The following is a 16,390-nucleotide window of genomic DNA, read 5'->3' as shown; positions in this document are numbered from 1 at the left end:
GCGCACGAAAAATATCCGACCCTAAGCGATGATGAAAACGACTGGGGCGAGGGGGCAGAGTCCGATTCGGGCCGCGGGGACCCCCCAACCGAGCGGCAAGTCGACAAGGCCATGAGGACCCTCGCCGCCGCCTTCGGCCCGGGCCTCAAAGTCACTAGAGGGGATCCGGAAGGGCCCAAACGAAAGGGAAGACGAGGAGAGGGGCACCGGAACGCCCACCCGAGGGTCGACGATGCCCACGCCAGCACACCAACCCCCCTGCGCACCCCAAGGACACCGCGCTGCCGATCGCCCGGACCGCGCACCCCAGAACGCAGGGACTGGGCCAGCTACTTACTTTCGTCGCCGAGACCCCAGCACCGTCAGGATCTTCACCCTGATGAAGCCGCTGCTGACCGCCACCGTCCGGAGCGCACCTGGACCCCCAAGACCGAAGTCGAGGCCTACCCAACCGATGGAGACCTCTACGCCGGAGCCGCGATGAACAGGTCCTTCCTCGACGATGGCAGGGCAGAAATGGACTTCGCACATGCGCTCTTCCGCCTAGAAGAAGAAAAGAGAAAAAAATTACAAAGCGGGACTTTTAAAATGCCGGCTAGCGTTCCCATGCCGTATTGCTGTTATAGGCACATAAGGAACCATGGACAGCAGCCAGCAGTAAGTAACTTTACAAATAATGCTGGGAACTTACCAAGTGACTTTCCTAAGTTGAGGATGGATGGGGGCAATATCCTAGAGTGGTCACAGCAGCTCCAGGTAGTGTTCCTAAAAGAAAATATGTCACATTTTATTAATGACCCCCCAGAGAAACCTTGGTCCTTGGAATTGGACTGTACGCACCATAGGGCTTTTTACCTTTTAATTGCAAGCATATCTCCCACGATCTATCACTGCATTGGTCATAATCTCACAGTATCTGAAATCATACAGAAAATGTTTGGGTTGTTTTACAGTGAAAGTGTGTCCACCACTACCCAGATCTCCAAAGACTTCTTCTCTGCTAGACTCAAACCAGGGACCCCCATAAGTGAGCACCTAGTGTCCTTAAGCGCTACCAGAGCAGAACTCCACCTTAGGGGGGAGGTCATATCCGATCAGATCATGAAGAGTGTAATAATTAACTCTTTAGATCACTCATGGGACAGCTTCTTATCACACTTAGATACCATTAGCCTAGGCCTGCTATCCGTGGAAAAGCTGTCCAACAAACTTATAGCAGAAGACAATCTCAAGAGGAGCCGCTCTGGCCCCTCCAGAGAGCATAAGAGCGAGAAAAGAGTAGTCTTCCAAGAGAAACAGCACAACATATCAGAGTGTTATATCTGTGGGTCAAGGGGGCATCTCAAGAGAGACTGCCCCAAGAACTACAGGGAGAGAGGCAGACCTGAACATAGGTTCAGGCAAACAGAGAGACGCACCTCTGAGGAGAGATACAGGCGCAGAGATTCACCCAACCCCAGAGATAGAAGAGGGAACAGAGACAGCTCACGTGACAGCAGAACGGGGTCATTATATGGGATAGGAGAACGCACTCACATAACACATCAGGGCAGAGACACCAATTCATGGCTCCTAGACTCTGGGGCCTCCAACCACACCACATACAACCAGAAACTGCTCTCATCGTTCCAAAGGGAGGATTTCTCAATCAAGGTTGCAGACCAAAGCGAGGTTAAGGTAACAGGCAAGGGGACAGTTATATTGCCAGGAGTAGGGGAAATAGAGGGGGTACTGCTGGTCCCGGAGATACCCCACAACATATTGGCCGCAGTAAAACTCAGCAAGGAATCAGGGGTTAAGGTGACCTTTACGGAAGGGAATGTTCAAGTCAGCAAGGGCGGAAAGGACATAGGGAGAGTGACCATCAGTCAAGGGTTACCTCATGTAACGTTCTTTGAGGGTAGCACACACAGCATATACACCAGCTCGGAAAGCATAGAAGACCTTAACCAGAGCAGAATTGAAGGAGGACAGGTAGATGAGGGAGAGGTAGAGAACAAGAAGAACACGACACTAGAGACACAACACAGCAGACACACTCAGAGAGGGCCCTCGATAGGCAAGCCCATGCACGACGACTGTGCACACCTATTACACAGGAAGCTAGGGCACGCAAGTTTCCCCGTAATCCAAAAAATGGCCAACTGTACCAAGGGCATCAAAATAAAGAGCTGTGAAAACTACCTCGAGTGCTTGGTGTGCAAATGTTCTAAGTTAAAAGTCAAACCCAGGCCTACGAAGTCATCACGCGCCGCCAAACAGATATTCAATTTAGTCCACATGGATTTGGTAGGGCCCCTAAGGCCATCCATAAAATACAAAAAAAGATACTTTCTCACCATCGTGGATGACTGTAGTCGATATGGCTTCGTCTATACCCTAAAGAGAAAGGATGAGGCCTTCCAAAAATTCAAAGAGTTCTACAAAAGGGTAGAGACACAGAACAACGCCCAAATCAAGCAAATCATGACTGACAGAGGGTCCGAGTTCCTATCAAGGGACTTCTCCCATTGGCTCAGATCCAAGGGCGTGCTTCACTTTACGTCGTCCCCATTTTCGGCCTTTCAGAACGGGGTCGCAGAACGACGAAACTCAACACTGCAAACAATGGTCAGGTGCGCCTTAGAGGACGCGGGCATTGGCCAACACTTCTGGTCTGAGGCCTTGGTTTACTCCAACTACACACTTAACAGAACATGGTCCAGTGTGATAGACAAAACGCCATACGAGCTCATGTACAACAAAAAACCACAAATAGCACACTTACACGTATTCGGCATAACCGCCGATGTCCACATACCCAAACAGCTGCGCAGAAAAGGGGACAAAGTATCCAGAAGACTGAGGTTCATGGGGTATGAACCGGGAACCAAGGGCTTCAGGTTTGTGGACAGTAACGACAGGTTCGTGGTATCTAGGACGGCGGCATTCCATGAGCAAACCAACTGGTCCAGGATACATTTGAACGAGGTACCCAACAAGCTAGAAAGTAGGCCAGACGAGCAAGCACAAGACAAACACGAAAAGGTGAATAGACAGGAAAAGAAGGGACCCAAACCCAACCTCCAAGGCATCAAGATTGGGGAGTGGAAAGGGAATCATCCCAAGATAAGTGTAGACTCGCTGACACAAAGGGAGGCCAGGTACTTACATGACACCGAACAGACAATAGACAGACCGGTCAGGTCGACCAGGAACCAGTTACCAAGGAGGCTAAATGATTACGTGATGCACATACACACGAACCACGTCACACCAAACTCATACGAAGAGGTATTAAGGCTACCTCAAGAGGAGAGAACAAGGTGGGAGTCCGCCATGGCCAAAGAACTGGACAGTCTGAGAGAGCTAGAGGTCTACACCCCGGCCAAGGTCCCCGAGGGCAAAAGCGCGATAGGCACCCGATGGATCTTCAAGGTCAAGAACCTTGAGGGTGGCCAAAACCTATACAAAGCCAGGCTAGTGGCCCAGGGGTTTGCTCAAAGGTTCCCAGAGGACTACACTGACACCTACTCACCCAGCGTGAGGACAGAGAGCGTCAAACGTGCCCTGGTCATCGCCTCCCTACTAGGACTAGAGGTACACCAGTTCGATGTGCAGACAGCTTACCTGCACGCCAACCTAGATAAGGAGATATACGTCAAGGCGCCACACAGTAAAAGAATCAACAGGGGGGACACCTGGCTGCTTCGCAAAAGCCTGTACGGACTTAAACAGTCAGGTAAACGCTGGTATGAGTGCCTGGTTGAGGTCTTGAAGTCAATGGGATTCACAGCAACCGTGGCCGACAACTGCTTCTTCACCAGGAGAGTGGGGGACTCGCCAGAATACATCCTAGTGTACGTGGATGACATTCTCTACATCAGCAAACACGAAAAGAATCGCAAGGCCTTCGCCAACAGACTAAGCGAACACTTCACCTTAAAATACTTAGGAAGAATAAACCGGTACCTGGGCTTGCAGGTCAGTGAAACCCCCAAGGGCTTTCAACTGTCCCAAAAGGAAAAGATAGAGGAATTACTCCACAAATGTAACATGGCAGATGCCAAGGGATGTGATTCACCCATGCAACCGGACTTTCTGAAAAACATGCCTGACGAATCACCTGAGTTTGAAGACAACACGCTGTACAGGTCAATCATAGGCTCACTCCTGTATATCGCTAACTGGACAAGGCCAGACATTGCGCTATCAGTTAATCTATTGTCCAGACACGTAGGCAGACCCACCACATACCACTGGGACGCAGTGAAGAGGGTACTAAGGTACCTGAAACAAAGCGCCAATGCGTGCCTAATCCTAGAACCAGAAGCATCTGATGAACCTGTCCTCTCCTGCTACGCCGACGCTGACTGGGCTGGAGATATCAAAAGTAGGAAAAGCACATCAGGGTACATATTCTACTTGAACAATAGCCCTGTGCATTGGTACACAGGTAAACAAATCTTGGTAGCCACCTCGACCACTGAGGCAGAATACATATGCCTCTCCAAAGCCGCCAACAACCTTATCTGGTTCGACGACCTACTCGCCAGCGTGTGGAGAGAACCAACTTACCCGATAAACATCTATGAAGACAACAAGGCCGCCATAGAAATATCCATGGCCGACGCCGTAGGGCAAAGATCAAGACATATCGACATAAAATACAAACACGTGAGACAGCTCTCCAGAATCGGGTTCATAAAGGCCATTCATTGTGACACAGAAGAACAGACTGCAGACATACTCACAAAACCACTGCAGGGCAAACAGCATTCACACCTAGTGTCCAAACTCAATATCCGCCCCAGAGTGCCAATCAATCAGTCAGGCATACAGACACATGTTAGGCATTTAGAGGGGGATTTGTCAAGGGTAAATGCCTTAACTGTGCCAGGGGTCAGCTATAGTGCAGCAGTGCAGGGGTTAATCCAAACTCCCACCTGTCCAGCTCCTCCCACTAACCCCTCCTTACCTAAGTCTCCGCCTTCTGGCATAAAAGGTGGGCACGCTCTTCCTTGCTCCTCAGATCCAGATGTTGCAAGTGTTGTTGAGATGAACCTGTGAATAAAAGAGATTTAATTAATCTACTGACTCATGTCTTGCTGTTGGGCCTGATCCATGAATCCTCGTAACACTTATCAAACTGGTTGTTAAACCTGTGGCATCCCACCACTGATTCTAATATTATGTACTACTATATTATTGTTACCGGTATTATTAACATTGCTATTATTATTGCTGCTGTCATTTCTTCCTGCCTCTCTCCCATGCCTCACACCGTATTTCTACCTCTGCCCTTGTTAGCAGCCTCGGGACCCCTAATGGCGCCTGTCTTTGTAGTTCACAGGGCAATGCCAATGCCGGCCAGGATTTGGAGGCCGCACCTGTTCAGAGTGCCAGGAGAACCATTGGGGTCAGCCGGGTCAGCAATGCAGAGGTAAGAGAGAAAGCAAGATGTGAAACTTTATCAATATGACAGACTCCAAATTTAAATCTATTTTTGGGGGGGAGAGGAATAGGCAGGTTGCAGTGGTGAAATCCAATTTTTTTTACTACTGGTTCTGTGGGTGTGGCTTGGTGGGCATGGGTTGGTGGGCGTGACGGGAAGGATACTGCAAAATCTCCATTCCCACCCCACTCCAGGAGAAGGATACTGCAAAGTCCCCATTACCTCCAGGGGTGGGTTCTACTTACCTTTACTACTGGTTTTCAGCGGGACCACGCGCACATGTTTTGCACATGCGCAGAAGCTTCCTGATGACGTTGGCGTTGGTGGGCGGAGCCTCCCCCCGGTTTTACTACCGGTTCGCAAGAACCAGTCTGAACCGGGGGCAACCCACCACTGATTCCCTCTCCACTCCTGGGGGAAGGAGATTGCAAAATCTCCATTCCCACCCCACTCTGGGGCCAGCCAGAGGTGGTATTTGACGGTTCTCCAAACTATTGAAAATTTCCGCTACTGGTTCTCCAGAACTTGTCAGAACCTGCTGGATTTCACCCCTGGCGGGTTGCTTTTAAAAGCAAAGTAAATTTCTTATATCTAATAGAGTCTTAATATTCTTATTTAAGTTCATTTAAAAAAAACAACAACCCAAAAATGCCATCATTGAAAAGCGACACTTTAGCATACTGTTTGATTCATTTATTCCAAAAAGACTGAAGAAAGTGTTAGAATAAGGTAAATGAGTCCTCCGCAGAGATTGTGACAGCCAAGTGTGCAATTATATCCCTGAAAGCGTGCAAGCAGTCAAGCGGATGAAATTATGAAACAATGGTTCTTCTTTTAAAACAATCCTACCTGAAATAAGGCACCCATGCTGAGAAAATAGAGCTTTTATTATTGATTGGAATAGATAGAACTGAAGCATACTGGTAATCCTCAATTTACGATCACAATTGTAAGTTTTCGTTTCCATTGCTAAGCGAGAAAGTTAAATGACTCGTGCCGGTTTTATGGCCCTTCCCACAATTGGTTAAGCAAATAACTGCTTAATGACCACATGATTAAATAAATCACGTGGTCATTAAGCAAAACCAGGCTTCCCTCACTGACTTTGCTTGTCAAAAGCTGGCCAGAAAGATCAAAAAAAAGGCAATCATGTGTGCTGGGACACTGCAACCATTGTAAATATATGCTGGTTGCCATGCATCCAAATTCTGAACATGTGACCGTAGGAATGCTGCAGCAGTCGTAAGTGTGAGGATTAGTCATGTTTCAATGCCATTGTAACTGTGAATGGTCACTTAATATATGAGTTGTGAGTGTTCTGGCCTAGGGTTCCTGAGTCACTAAAACACACAAGTAGTCCCAAAAAACTCTTTTATTGCAACAGCTGTGAATTCTGTTCATTCACAGATGAGTCCCAATTAATTGTAAAGAGTCCTTCGGGAGAAGTCCTTCAGGATAATCACCCAACTTTATCTCCCTTGACATGCTGCCAAAGACCTAATTGGCAAAGCCACATGGAGTCCAGAATCAAACAGAGCTTCAGGCTTTAAGCTCAACAGAATGAACAAACGTTGCTTCCTGCAAAGGCCCACATGCCTTTGCTCCTCTTTTAAGCCTTATGGGAGGGGCCAATCATCTCCCAGCCCTACTCCTGAGTCGTCCCTTTTGTTTTAGCTGTTCTTGCCTTCTGGCAGGTCTGCTCACGTGCACACTGGGAACAGGCTCCCCCTGTTCCTCTTCCTCACTGAGGTCCGACTCTGGAGGTTCCAGAGGCAGCACGTACCTCCCAGATGGCTCTTTCTCTGCCTCCGATGCAGAGCCTTTGTCTGAGCCTTCCCCAGACTCCAGGATTGGCCCATGGTCCTCCCCAGCCAGGGGTGGGTTCTAAATTTTTTTACTACCGGTTCTGTGGGCATGGCTTATTTGTGGGTGTGCCTTGGAGGTCATGTGACTAGGTGGGCGTGGCTAGCTGGTCAGAGTCATTTCTGGAAGGTCCTCGCACTTACGACCAGTCCTCGCACTTACGACCCGACTCATTTGTTTGCTTTTAACACTGATCAGCTGTAGGACGGCCCTTTGAAGCCCCGCGGCAAGAGTTTAAACAGTTTTTTTCCCTCTAGTCATCAGCTGGGACTCAGGAGGCAGCAATAGATTGGGGGTGGGACCAAATAAAAGGTAAGAATAACGGGGGGGGAGGGCGGGGGGGAGAACCGGTTCGGTGACATCATATCGTCACCGCTACCAGCTCGACCGAACCGGGAGGAACCCACCACTGTCCCCAGCCTCCTCACTGTCCGACTCTGCTGCCAGCTCTGCAGGCTGCTGGCGGACCACAACAGCGAGTTGAGGACTGTCTACCTGTACGCAATATAGGAAAATGCGTTTGATGTCTGAGGTTCAGTTCAACTTGTTACAGGAATTATTTCTGCAAGAATGCAGCCCTGCTGAACTTAGCTTGCTAAGGGGCACTGTGCAGAAGAGCAGAGAGGGTGGGCTAAGCTTCTTGTGTGTTGTTGGCAGCCTGCGACTGTGATCCACGTGGGATTGAGAAGCTGCAATGCCACCGTACTACTGGGCACTGCTCCTGCCGCCCGGGAGTGTCTGGCGTGCGCTGTGACCAGTGCTCCCGTGGTTTTGCTGGTGATTTCCCTGCCTGCCAGCCCTGCCACCAATGTTTTGGAGACTGGGATCGCATTGTGCAAGACCTGGCTGCCCACACTCGCAACCTGATGCAGCGGGCTCAACAGCTCCACCAAACGGGGCTTGCTGGCACTTTCGAGGGTCCCTTCCGTCGGCTGCAGGACAAACTGAGTGCCATCCAGGCTGTAGTCAGTGCTCGCAATGCCACCGCCACTGCCATCACTCACCTCTTGCATAATATGGACGATGTGCGGTAAGTCAAAAGGCAGCCCAGCCACAACTTCCGCTAAACTAAATCAGAATAGAGTTGCAAGGGAACTTGGAGGTCATCTAGTCCAGCCCCCTGCTCAAGCAGGAGATTCTATACCATTTCAGACAAGTGACTGTCCAGTCTCTTCTTAAAAACCTCCAGTGATGAAGCACCCACAATTTCTGAAGGCAAAGCTGTTCCACTGGTTAATTGTCCTCACTTTTAGGAAGTTTCTCCTCAATTCCAGGTTGCTTCTCTCCTTGATTAGTTTCCAACCATTCTTTTTTTTTTTTTTGCCCACTGGTGCTTTGGAAAATAAATTGACCTCTTCCTCTTTGTGGCAACCTCTCAAATACTGGAATATTGCTGTCATGTCCCCCCTAGTCCTTCTTTTCTCTAGACTAGCCATACCCAAATCCTGCAACCATTCTTCATATGTTTTAGTCTCCAGGCCTTTAATCATCTTAGTTGCTTTTTTTTTTTGCACTTTTTCTAGCATTTTTGGAATTTGGGTGCAATTTTTTGAAATGTAGTGACCAAAACTGGATCCGGTATACGAGCCGTGGTCTTACTAAGGATTTATAAAGTGGTACTAATACTTCACATCAACTGGCCCAAAAGTTGGAGCAAACAGGAGCGGAAGAACAGGGATTAGGCAGGATTCATTGTCCTGAGTGCATGTTTTGTAAGCTAGAGGTCTCTTAAATGTGTACATTAATTTGTTGCAGCAGGTATATTGTGTGACTGGCCTTGAATAGGTGTTTAAAACTCTGTGGTCAAGTTAACTGGGGAAGTCTTGAATAACTGGATATTTTTTAACTGACTGATTAAAAAATCTCCAGTTATTCAAGACTTCCCCAGTTAACTTGACCACAGAGTTTTAAACACCTATTCAAAGCCAGTCACACAATATACCTGCTGCAACAAAGTAATGTACATTTAAAATGAAGTCAGCTGATTTTATTTCAAAAAAGAATAATTCCATCCCAAGCAAGTTTCTGCAGAATTAAGTCATTAACTCAAAAGCAATTAATTGGATATATTAATTCCTTAACTCAAAAGCAATTAATTGACTAAACACAATTAATAGAGTCCATAACTCCTGCTAAAGAATAAACTATGATGAGTTCATAACACATCCCGGGACCAAATCAAACAAATTGTGCCATTATATGTATGGTAATACGTGAAGACACTTGCATGTTTCTTTTACTATTGCTCACCAGTGTTTTCTTAAAACGAGATAAATCCTAATAATTATTCTTTATTATAAATATTGAATTTAGCCTAACCTAATTTAAAAGGCCCCCAAATCCCCATCTTCCAAGTAGGTGTAACTCCAGGGATTAGATATACTGAATAAACATTAGAGAAGGTATCTCTGTCCCCATCGGGGTTTGGTTATTAGCTTCCCTCTATAGCAGTACATTGACTGTAGAAAACTGCTTTGCATCATCTACCACCAAAATCATATTCCTACTGGCAATAGTTCTTCCAAGAGTGACGTGGAACTGAGGAATTTCTGGATATAAAGCAGTTGCTTTTTGTCACCGAACTCTAGTCTCTCTAATTCAATGTTTCTCAAACTTGATGTCTTTAAGATGTGTGGAATTTTATTGGATAAAAATATGCACGTGGTTGGAAAACATGATACAACAACATATTGACTTGAAACCTGAAATATTTCTGTTGGGGATATTTGATTATTCATGTAATAACCGCAGCTAGAATTGTATTTGCACAAAACTGGAAAAGTGAAGAGATTGTTACAGAGAAGAATATGATAAGGAAAATATTAGAAAGTGCAGAAATGAATAGATTAACACTGGCAATTAAAGAGAAAGAACAAACTGGTTGTTATGCGATATGGGAAGCATTTTATCGATGGTTAGAGAAAAAATATAAAAATTAGAAATAAAAGCAGATGAGTAAAATATAGAAAATAATTAATAGAGTTAAGCAAACTAATGTAAAGTATCAGATATTTAATGTATTGGTATTAATCTAAGAATAGATTAAATAATGAATATGATTGTAAATTTTAACAGTTATTGCACAAATATTAGTACCCAGACGACACACTGTTTAATGAAAGATGGATTATTTGTACTAAAATAAAAAATTTTAAAATTTTTTTTAAATGTGTGGACTTCAACTTCTAGAATCCCGCAGCCATCCTTGGTTGGCTGGGAAATTCTGGGAGTTGAAGTCCACATATCTTAAAGTAGCCTCTAAAGAAAAAGCATCACATTGGATTAACAAGTCCGGGGGAAGTATTTCATGTCTCTCTCTTGCTCTAATCAGGCAGGAGATAGCTGATATAACAGAAACACTGACCCAGCTGGAGGGATTGCTGACAGCCACCCAGGACAAGAATTTTAATGCCAACCACGCACTGGGCACCCTGGAGCGTGGCGTTCGGAGCCTCAACCTTAGCCTAGCAGACCTGAAACGCCAGCTTAATATTCTCATAAACACCAACCTGCTGGGTAAGTGTTTTCAGTCATTGTTCCATCTAGAAAACAAAGCAATCCACAACTACGAATCCCTTGTCTATACAGGTAGCCCTTGACTTATGACCACAATGGAGCCCAAAACTTATGTTGCTAAGTGAGAAAATTGTTAAGTGAGTTTTGCCCCATTTTACGTCTTTTCTTGCTTCATTTCTTAAGCGAATTGCTGCAATTGTTAAATTAGTTACGCTGTTGTTAAGTGAATCTGGATTCCCCATTGACTTTGCTTGTCAAAAGTTCGCAAAAGGTTAGGGTTAGAGACCCCGGGACCCTGTGACCGTCATAAATATGAACTATCCGAATGTAAATCACGCGACCGTGGGGATGCTGCAAGTGTCATAAGTGTGAAAAATGGCCATAAATCACTTTTTTCAGTGTCGTCATAACTTCGATCACTAAACAAACTGTTGTAAGCCAAGGACTATTCCGTATTTATCCACATGGTGTTCTTACCTGCATCCCTACCCTTGGTGTTATCTTTTCTCTTTAGGCAGCCTCTGTGGAGCTGCTTGACTGAATGAGAATTAGAATGTAGTTTTTCCCACTTAGTTTGACCCGCTAAACACTACAGTTAGTCCTTGCTTAACAACTAGTTACTAATGTTTGTTTGAAGTAACGGCGGACTCAAAAAAAAGAAAGTTATGACCCATCCTTAAAGTCATGACTGCCACACACACACACACCCTGTTCCAAGGCCACACGATTCATTTTGTGTGCTTGGCAACCATCTCGCATTTATAACCAGTTGCAGCATCCCACAATTGTATGACTGTGATTTGCTACTTTTTTGTTGTTTTCTGGCAGAAAGTGGCAAAATCAGCCTATTGGATATTCACTTAACAACCATGTGCTCTGCTTAACTGCGGTGCCTCACTTTACAACAGTTGTAAAAACGGGTATAAAATCAAATCAGGTCACTTAGTGTAATGATTGCATTGACTTACAACCAAAATTTGTTAAGTGAGAACCACTTATACAGTACAGTGGTTCTCCTTTATAATGGATTGAGCCAGCAAATCCTCCAAACTTTCTATTCCATTGGAGTGTCTTCTCTGGTGATCATCATAATATAAAATGTATGCTGCAAATATGTTGCTTTGGGTTTAAATCATAGGGCGGTGGTGAACCTATTAGCTAGCTTTAATTATTTTGTTTACAGTTTGTCTGCTGCTTATTCCTCATGTTTCTCTCACATTCATGCAACCTAAAACAGTCCTGAAATCTTCAACAGTACCATCTGCCTCTGTTCTAGCAATCCCCATTCCCAGCTGCCTCTGATTAGGTGACATCCCTGCCCCAAAGGCTTTTGGGGAAAGTCCCATCTTTAGGAAATGCTGGAATGGCTCCCGCTACATTAACATCTTGGGGAGGGCCTTCTCCCGCAGCATGTTTTGGGTAGGAAGATTTTGTTTGAAATGGGTAGTGCCACTATGCAGACAAACAATGAGCTGTCCAATGAGAATCTGAGAACTTTCAGATAAAGGGCCACTTCCTCCCCAGTCTCCCTTCCTTTCTGTTCCTGAGAAAGAATTCTGGGAATTGAAGTCCACAGATCGTGAAATTGCCAAAGTTGAGAAACTCTGAGCTACGCTTTTTATTGGTGCTCCCATATCCACATCTCGGCCTTAGTTCCATTCCCAGTACCTGTCACTGCATCATTTTCTTGACTATCTTCTCCCTCCTGCACAAAATTCAGCTTAAAGCTCTTTGAATTAGGTTTGCAAGGCATTTTAATTCTTCCTGGATCTCATGAGGTACAGCCCATCTCTTACCAGAATCCCTCACTGGTGGACGTGGCAGGGGGAGGATACTGCAAAATCTCCATTCCCACCCCACTCCAGGGGAAGGATACTGCAAAATCTCCATTTCCACCCAACTCCAGGGGAAGGATACCGCAAAATCTCCATTCCCTCCCCACTCCTGGAGGAAGGATATTGCAAAATCTCCATTCCCACCCCACTCTGGGGCCAGCCAGAGGGGTATTTGCCGGTTCTCCGAACTACTCAAAATTTCCGCTACCGGTTCTCCAGAACCTGTCAGAACTTGCTGGATTTCACCCCTGACTCCAACCCTGAGCTATAGATATTCTGTTCTATTGAAATGTCTCCCACATTTCTCATGCTCCTTGTCTGTCTTTGGAATTGATACTGTGGAGATAAGACCAAGTCTCTCCTCTCCTACCCTCCTTTTCTCAAATCCAACAGAGCAAACCAATTCTAATGAGATAGTAGGGAGTATTTCACCTAGTTTGAAACTGGGATTTACAACTGTGCTGTGGAAACAAATCATGTTCTGTATCGTCTCTTTCCCTCAAGTGGGAATTTAAGAAACACATTGATGATTCTAGGATGGTCTAGTGAAAGAGGTTTTACTGCCCAGGAGAGGCTCCTGGGATGCTTATTTTAAATAATTCCTCCCCTGGCAGGGGCCTATGACAGCATCCACCAGTCCTTTCTGCAGTCACGCGAAGCAGAGCACCAGGCTAATGCCTCGACCTTAGCTGTGCCCAGCCCCGTCAGCCAATCAGCTGCTACCAGGCGTCGCACAGAACACCTGATGACGTCCCGAAGGGAAGCTTTCAATCGGCAGAATGCCGCCAACCGCCGAGGGCTGGTGGACCTCTCGATGCGCACCCAAGGGCTGAGCCTGGATCTGATTAATGAGAAGGTGAGGGAGCATGGCAACAGGATGTTTCAAGTCTGCTAAGACAACTTGGAAAATTTTCATGTTAGTTATTTTATCCCATCTTTATTATTTTATCCCATCTTTATTACTTTATAAGTAACTCAAGGTTTGGTAAGCATGCCTAATATTCCTTCCTCCTCCTATTTCCCCCACAACTCTATGAGGTGGATTTTTTACTACCGGTTCTGTGGGTGTGGCTTGGTGGGCGTGGCAGGGGAAGGATACTGTAAAATCTCCATTCCCACCCCACTCCAGGGGAACATTACTACAAAATCCCCATTTCCTCCCAATCAGCTGGTACTTGGGAGGCAGAGAATAGATGGGGGCGGGGCCAGTCAGAATTTTTACTACCGGTTCTCCGAACTACTCAAAATTTCTGCTACCCGTTCTCCAGAACTGGTCAGAACCTGCTGGATCCCACCTCTGGTGGGTTGGGCTGAGAGAGAGTCTCCAGCCCAAAGTCATCCTGCTGGTTTTCATGCCTAAAGCAGGATTAAAACTCACCGTTTTCCTGGTGATTGGCCCAAAATCACCAAATCAGTTTTCATGCCAAAGGCGGTACTAGAACTCTCTGTCGCCTGATGATTGAAGGTGGGACTAGATGATATAGATAGGAGAGAGAGAGAGAGAAAGGCAGGCAGGCAGGCAAACTTTTATTATTTTTTTACTGTGAGCACACTGGCCACCTTAAAAATGAAATTCTGTTGCCTGCTCTCAAGAGAAAGTGCGTATCTACACAAATACATACACGACACACATACACACATGCTATATACATACATACATAAACATATACATGCACCATACATAAATATACACATCAGAGAATTTGGGCCTCTTGATATCAGTGTAATTGAAATAAATCCACCATACAGGTATGAGCTGCTTTGGGAAGGAAGTGTTTCCTTGCCTTAATCAGCTAATTGTAAATCTGCCTGGGAATTTATTGTCATAATTTTCAAGATTTGTATTTTTTTTTTTTTTTTGCCACAAACTGACTTTAAAATCCATGTGGTTCTTGTTTCTTTGGTTTGTCAGCTTCAGGGAGCTTGGCAGTAGCAGAGTTGAAGTTCATTGCAAGATTTAACACCATTTTCTCATATATGAAACAAAGAAAGAGTTGCTCCCTGCAGGTTAATTAGCTTATCAGTGCAAAGAATATCTGTCACATAGAACTGCTTTTTCTCTTGGAAGAAAATTACCACTATTTCCCACCTTTCCTTCAATTATTTCCTTCCCCTTTCTCTGCTCCCTCCCCAACAGTCGCTGTGAGTGTGTTTCTATAAATAAATATGAATACCAGTAAATCCACTCTCTTTTTTTTCAACTAATCAAGGGAACTGTGTTCCCTAAAAGTTTATTTATTTGTCTCTAGGGAGCCATAAATCTCTTGCGGGCATAATGGAGTCAAAATGAAGGTTTATGCAAATTGCCAGTGTCAGTTGAGGGGAAGAACAGTCCGAGATGAGCTGTTGTGAAAAGCAGGGGGGAGGGGGGTAGAGTGAAAGACCCTGCACCTTCAGCAGTAACTCTTCCTGCCCCCCTCCCTTTAGGTCTGTGGGGCCCAGGGAGATACTCCCTGTGCCATTGATTCCTGTGGAGGGGCCGGTTGCTATGACGAGGATGGCAGACGTCACTGTGGAGGCCTCCACTGCAACGGAGCAGTGGCCACCGCTGACAATGCACTGAACCGTGCCCGCCATGTCGAAGAGGAGCTGCACCACGCAGTCTCTGAAGTGGAAAGTCTGCTGCATCAGGTAAGGGAGGGTTGCGTGGTTGACATTTGGGCAGGGCAAATCCGAGAACAGCTCGATTCTGTGCCTTTCATTATCTCATCAGATGATGATCCCAATGGGATTCCTTTCATTTTTGGGAAGCAGCATTAATTCTGCAGCAACTTCCTCATCCCTGTGTATCTGCTGCCCCCTGCTGGTTGACCAGGCCCTGGGATGTGTTTTGGACAGGTCTCCAATGCAAAGGCCCGGGCGGCTGAAGCAAAGCAGAGGGCACAGGCAGCTTTGGATCATGCCAATGCCACCAAAGCTCGGCTGGAGCACTCAAATAAGGAACTGCGAGACCTTATCCAGCAAGTCAAAGAATTCCTTAATCGTAAGTATGAGAGCTGCGAGACACACACCCCTTCTGTTTTTGCTGTGTTTTATTAAAAGTATATATTCTGCCCTCCGTGAACAGGGTGTCTTTCAAAAAAAGTTGTGTAAAACATTCCAGGTATAGTCCAAAAGGTTCAAGAAAATCTAATAAGTATAAAATAAAATCGAAAGGCGTAAAAAAGAAAACCCAGCCTTCGTGCCTTCAGTAGCATTCAATTTTCTGACATCTTCCCTGGCCCAGCTCAGTGATAACAGCTAGCCATTTTTGACTGATTTCAAAAAGCTAAACAGGCCCAGTTGTGGCTAAATCTTGGATGAGACACACACAGAGAGAGAGAGAGAAAGAGAGAGAGAGAGAGAGAGAGAGAGAGAGAGAGAGAAAGAGAGAAAAGAGCAGGACTTTGAAAGAGCCATTGTGGTTCATGGTTAAAGTACCAGCCTGGGACTGGGGAGGCAGATATTGGTTGAAATCTACCCTCAGCCCTAAAATCCCCACCCACTCCCTTTCGGCACAAGCTACCTCACAGGGTTATTGTTGTGGAAAGGGAATATAATATTACACTGTGAAGTCCTAGACAAAAGGCAAGGCCTAGATCTAATTAAGAAAAAAAGGTATTATTGAATAAACAACTTCAAAGAAGACATTAGCAGGCCATCCTTACCCCATTATTGCCTAGAACCCTGTCTAAACACAGCTATGATGATTTTGGGAATCAAATTCAACTCAAGGGAATCCTTCTGTGTCTGATGCCAGAAT

At 45.7% G+C, this 16,390-nt stretch overlaps 1 protein-coding gene and 1 long non-coding RNA gene across 3 annotated transcripts in view; one reads left to right on the top strand and one right to left on the bottom strand.

Moving 5' to 3' along the window:
• Positions 1-16,390, top strand: part of LAMB2 (laminin subunit beta 2) — an 86,728-nt gene that overhangs the window by 56,644 nt on the left and 13,694 nt on the right. For both annotated transcript variants that reach the window (XR_004593628.2, XM_034431717.3), the window contains exons 23-28: positions 5,326-5,422; positions 7,955-8,327; positions 10,629-10,813; positions 13,263-13,504; positions 15,076-15,279; positions 15,487-15,631. Coding sequence is in view for 1 of the 2 variants with exons in the window: in XM_034431717.3 (XP_034287608.2) it covers positions 5,326-5,422; positions 7,955-8,327; positions 10,629-10,813; positions 13,263-13,504; positions 15,076-15,279; positions 15,487-15,631 (1,246 nt within the window). In the remaining variant the exon portion in view is untranslated. The remainder of the gene's footprint in view (positions 1-5,325; positions 5,423-7,954; positions 8,328-10,628; positions 10,814-13,262; positions 13,505-15,075; positions 15,280-15,486; positions 15,632-16,390) is intronic.
• On the bottom strand, positions 694-4,995 carry LOC148115580 (uncharacterized). Its single transcript, XR_015731691.1, has 3 exons — positions 4,958-4,995; positions 856-916; positions 694-765 (listed from the first exon to the last, which is right to left on the bottom strand). It is a non-coding gene; the product is annotated as an uncharacterized LOC148115580 (long non-coding RNA).

Source organism: Pantherophis guttatus, chromosome 2 (assembly GCF_059756535.1).
Source record: "Pantherophis guttatus breed Tessera chromosome 2, ASM5975653v1, whole genome shotgun sequence".
Lineage (NCBI taxonomy): Eukaryota > Metazoa > Chordata > Lepidosauria > Squamata > Colubridae > Pantherophis > Pantherophis guttatus.
Note: the sequence above shows the minus strand (reverse complement) of the source record. Positions and strands in the feature narration are given on the sequence as shown.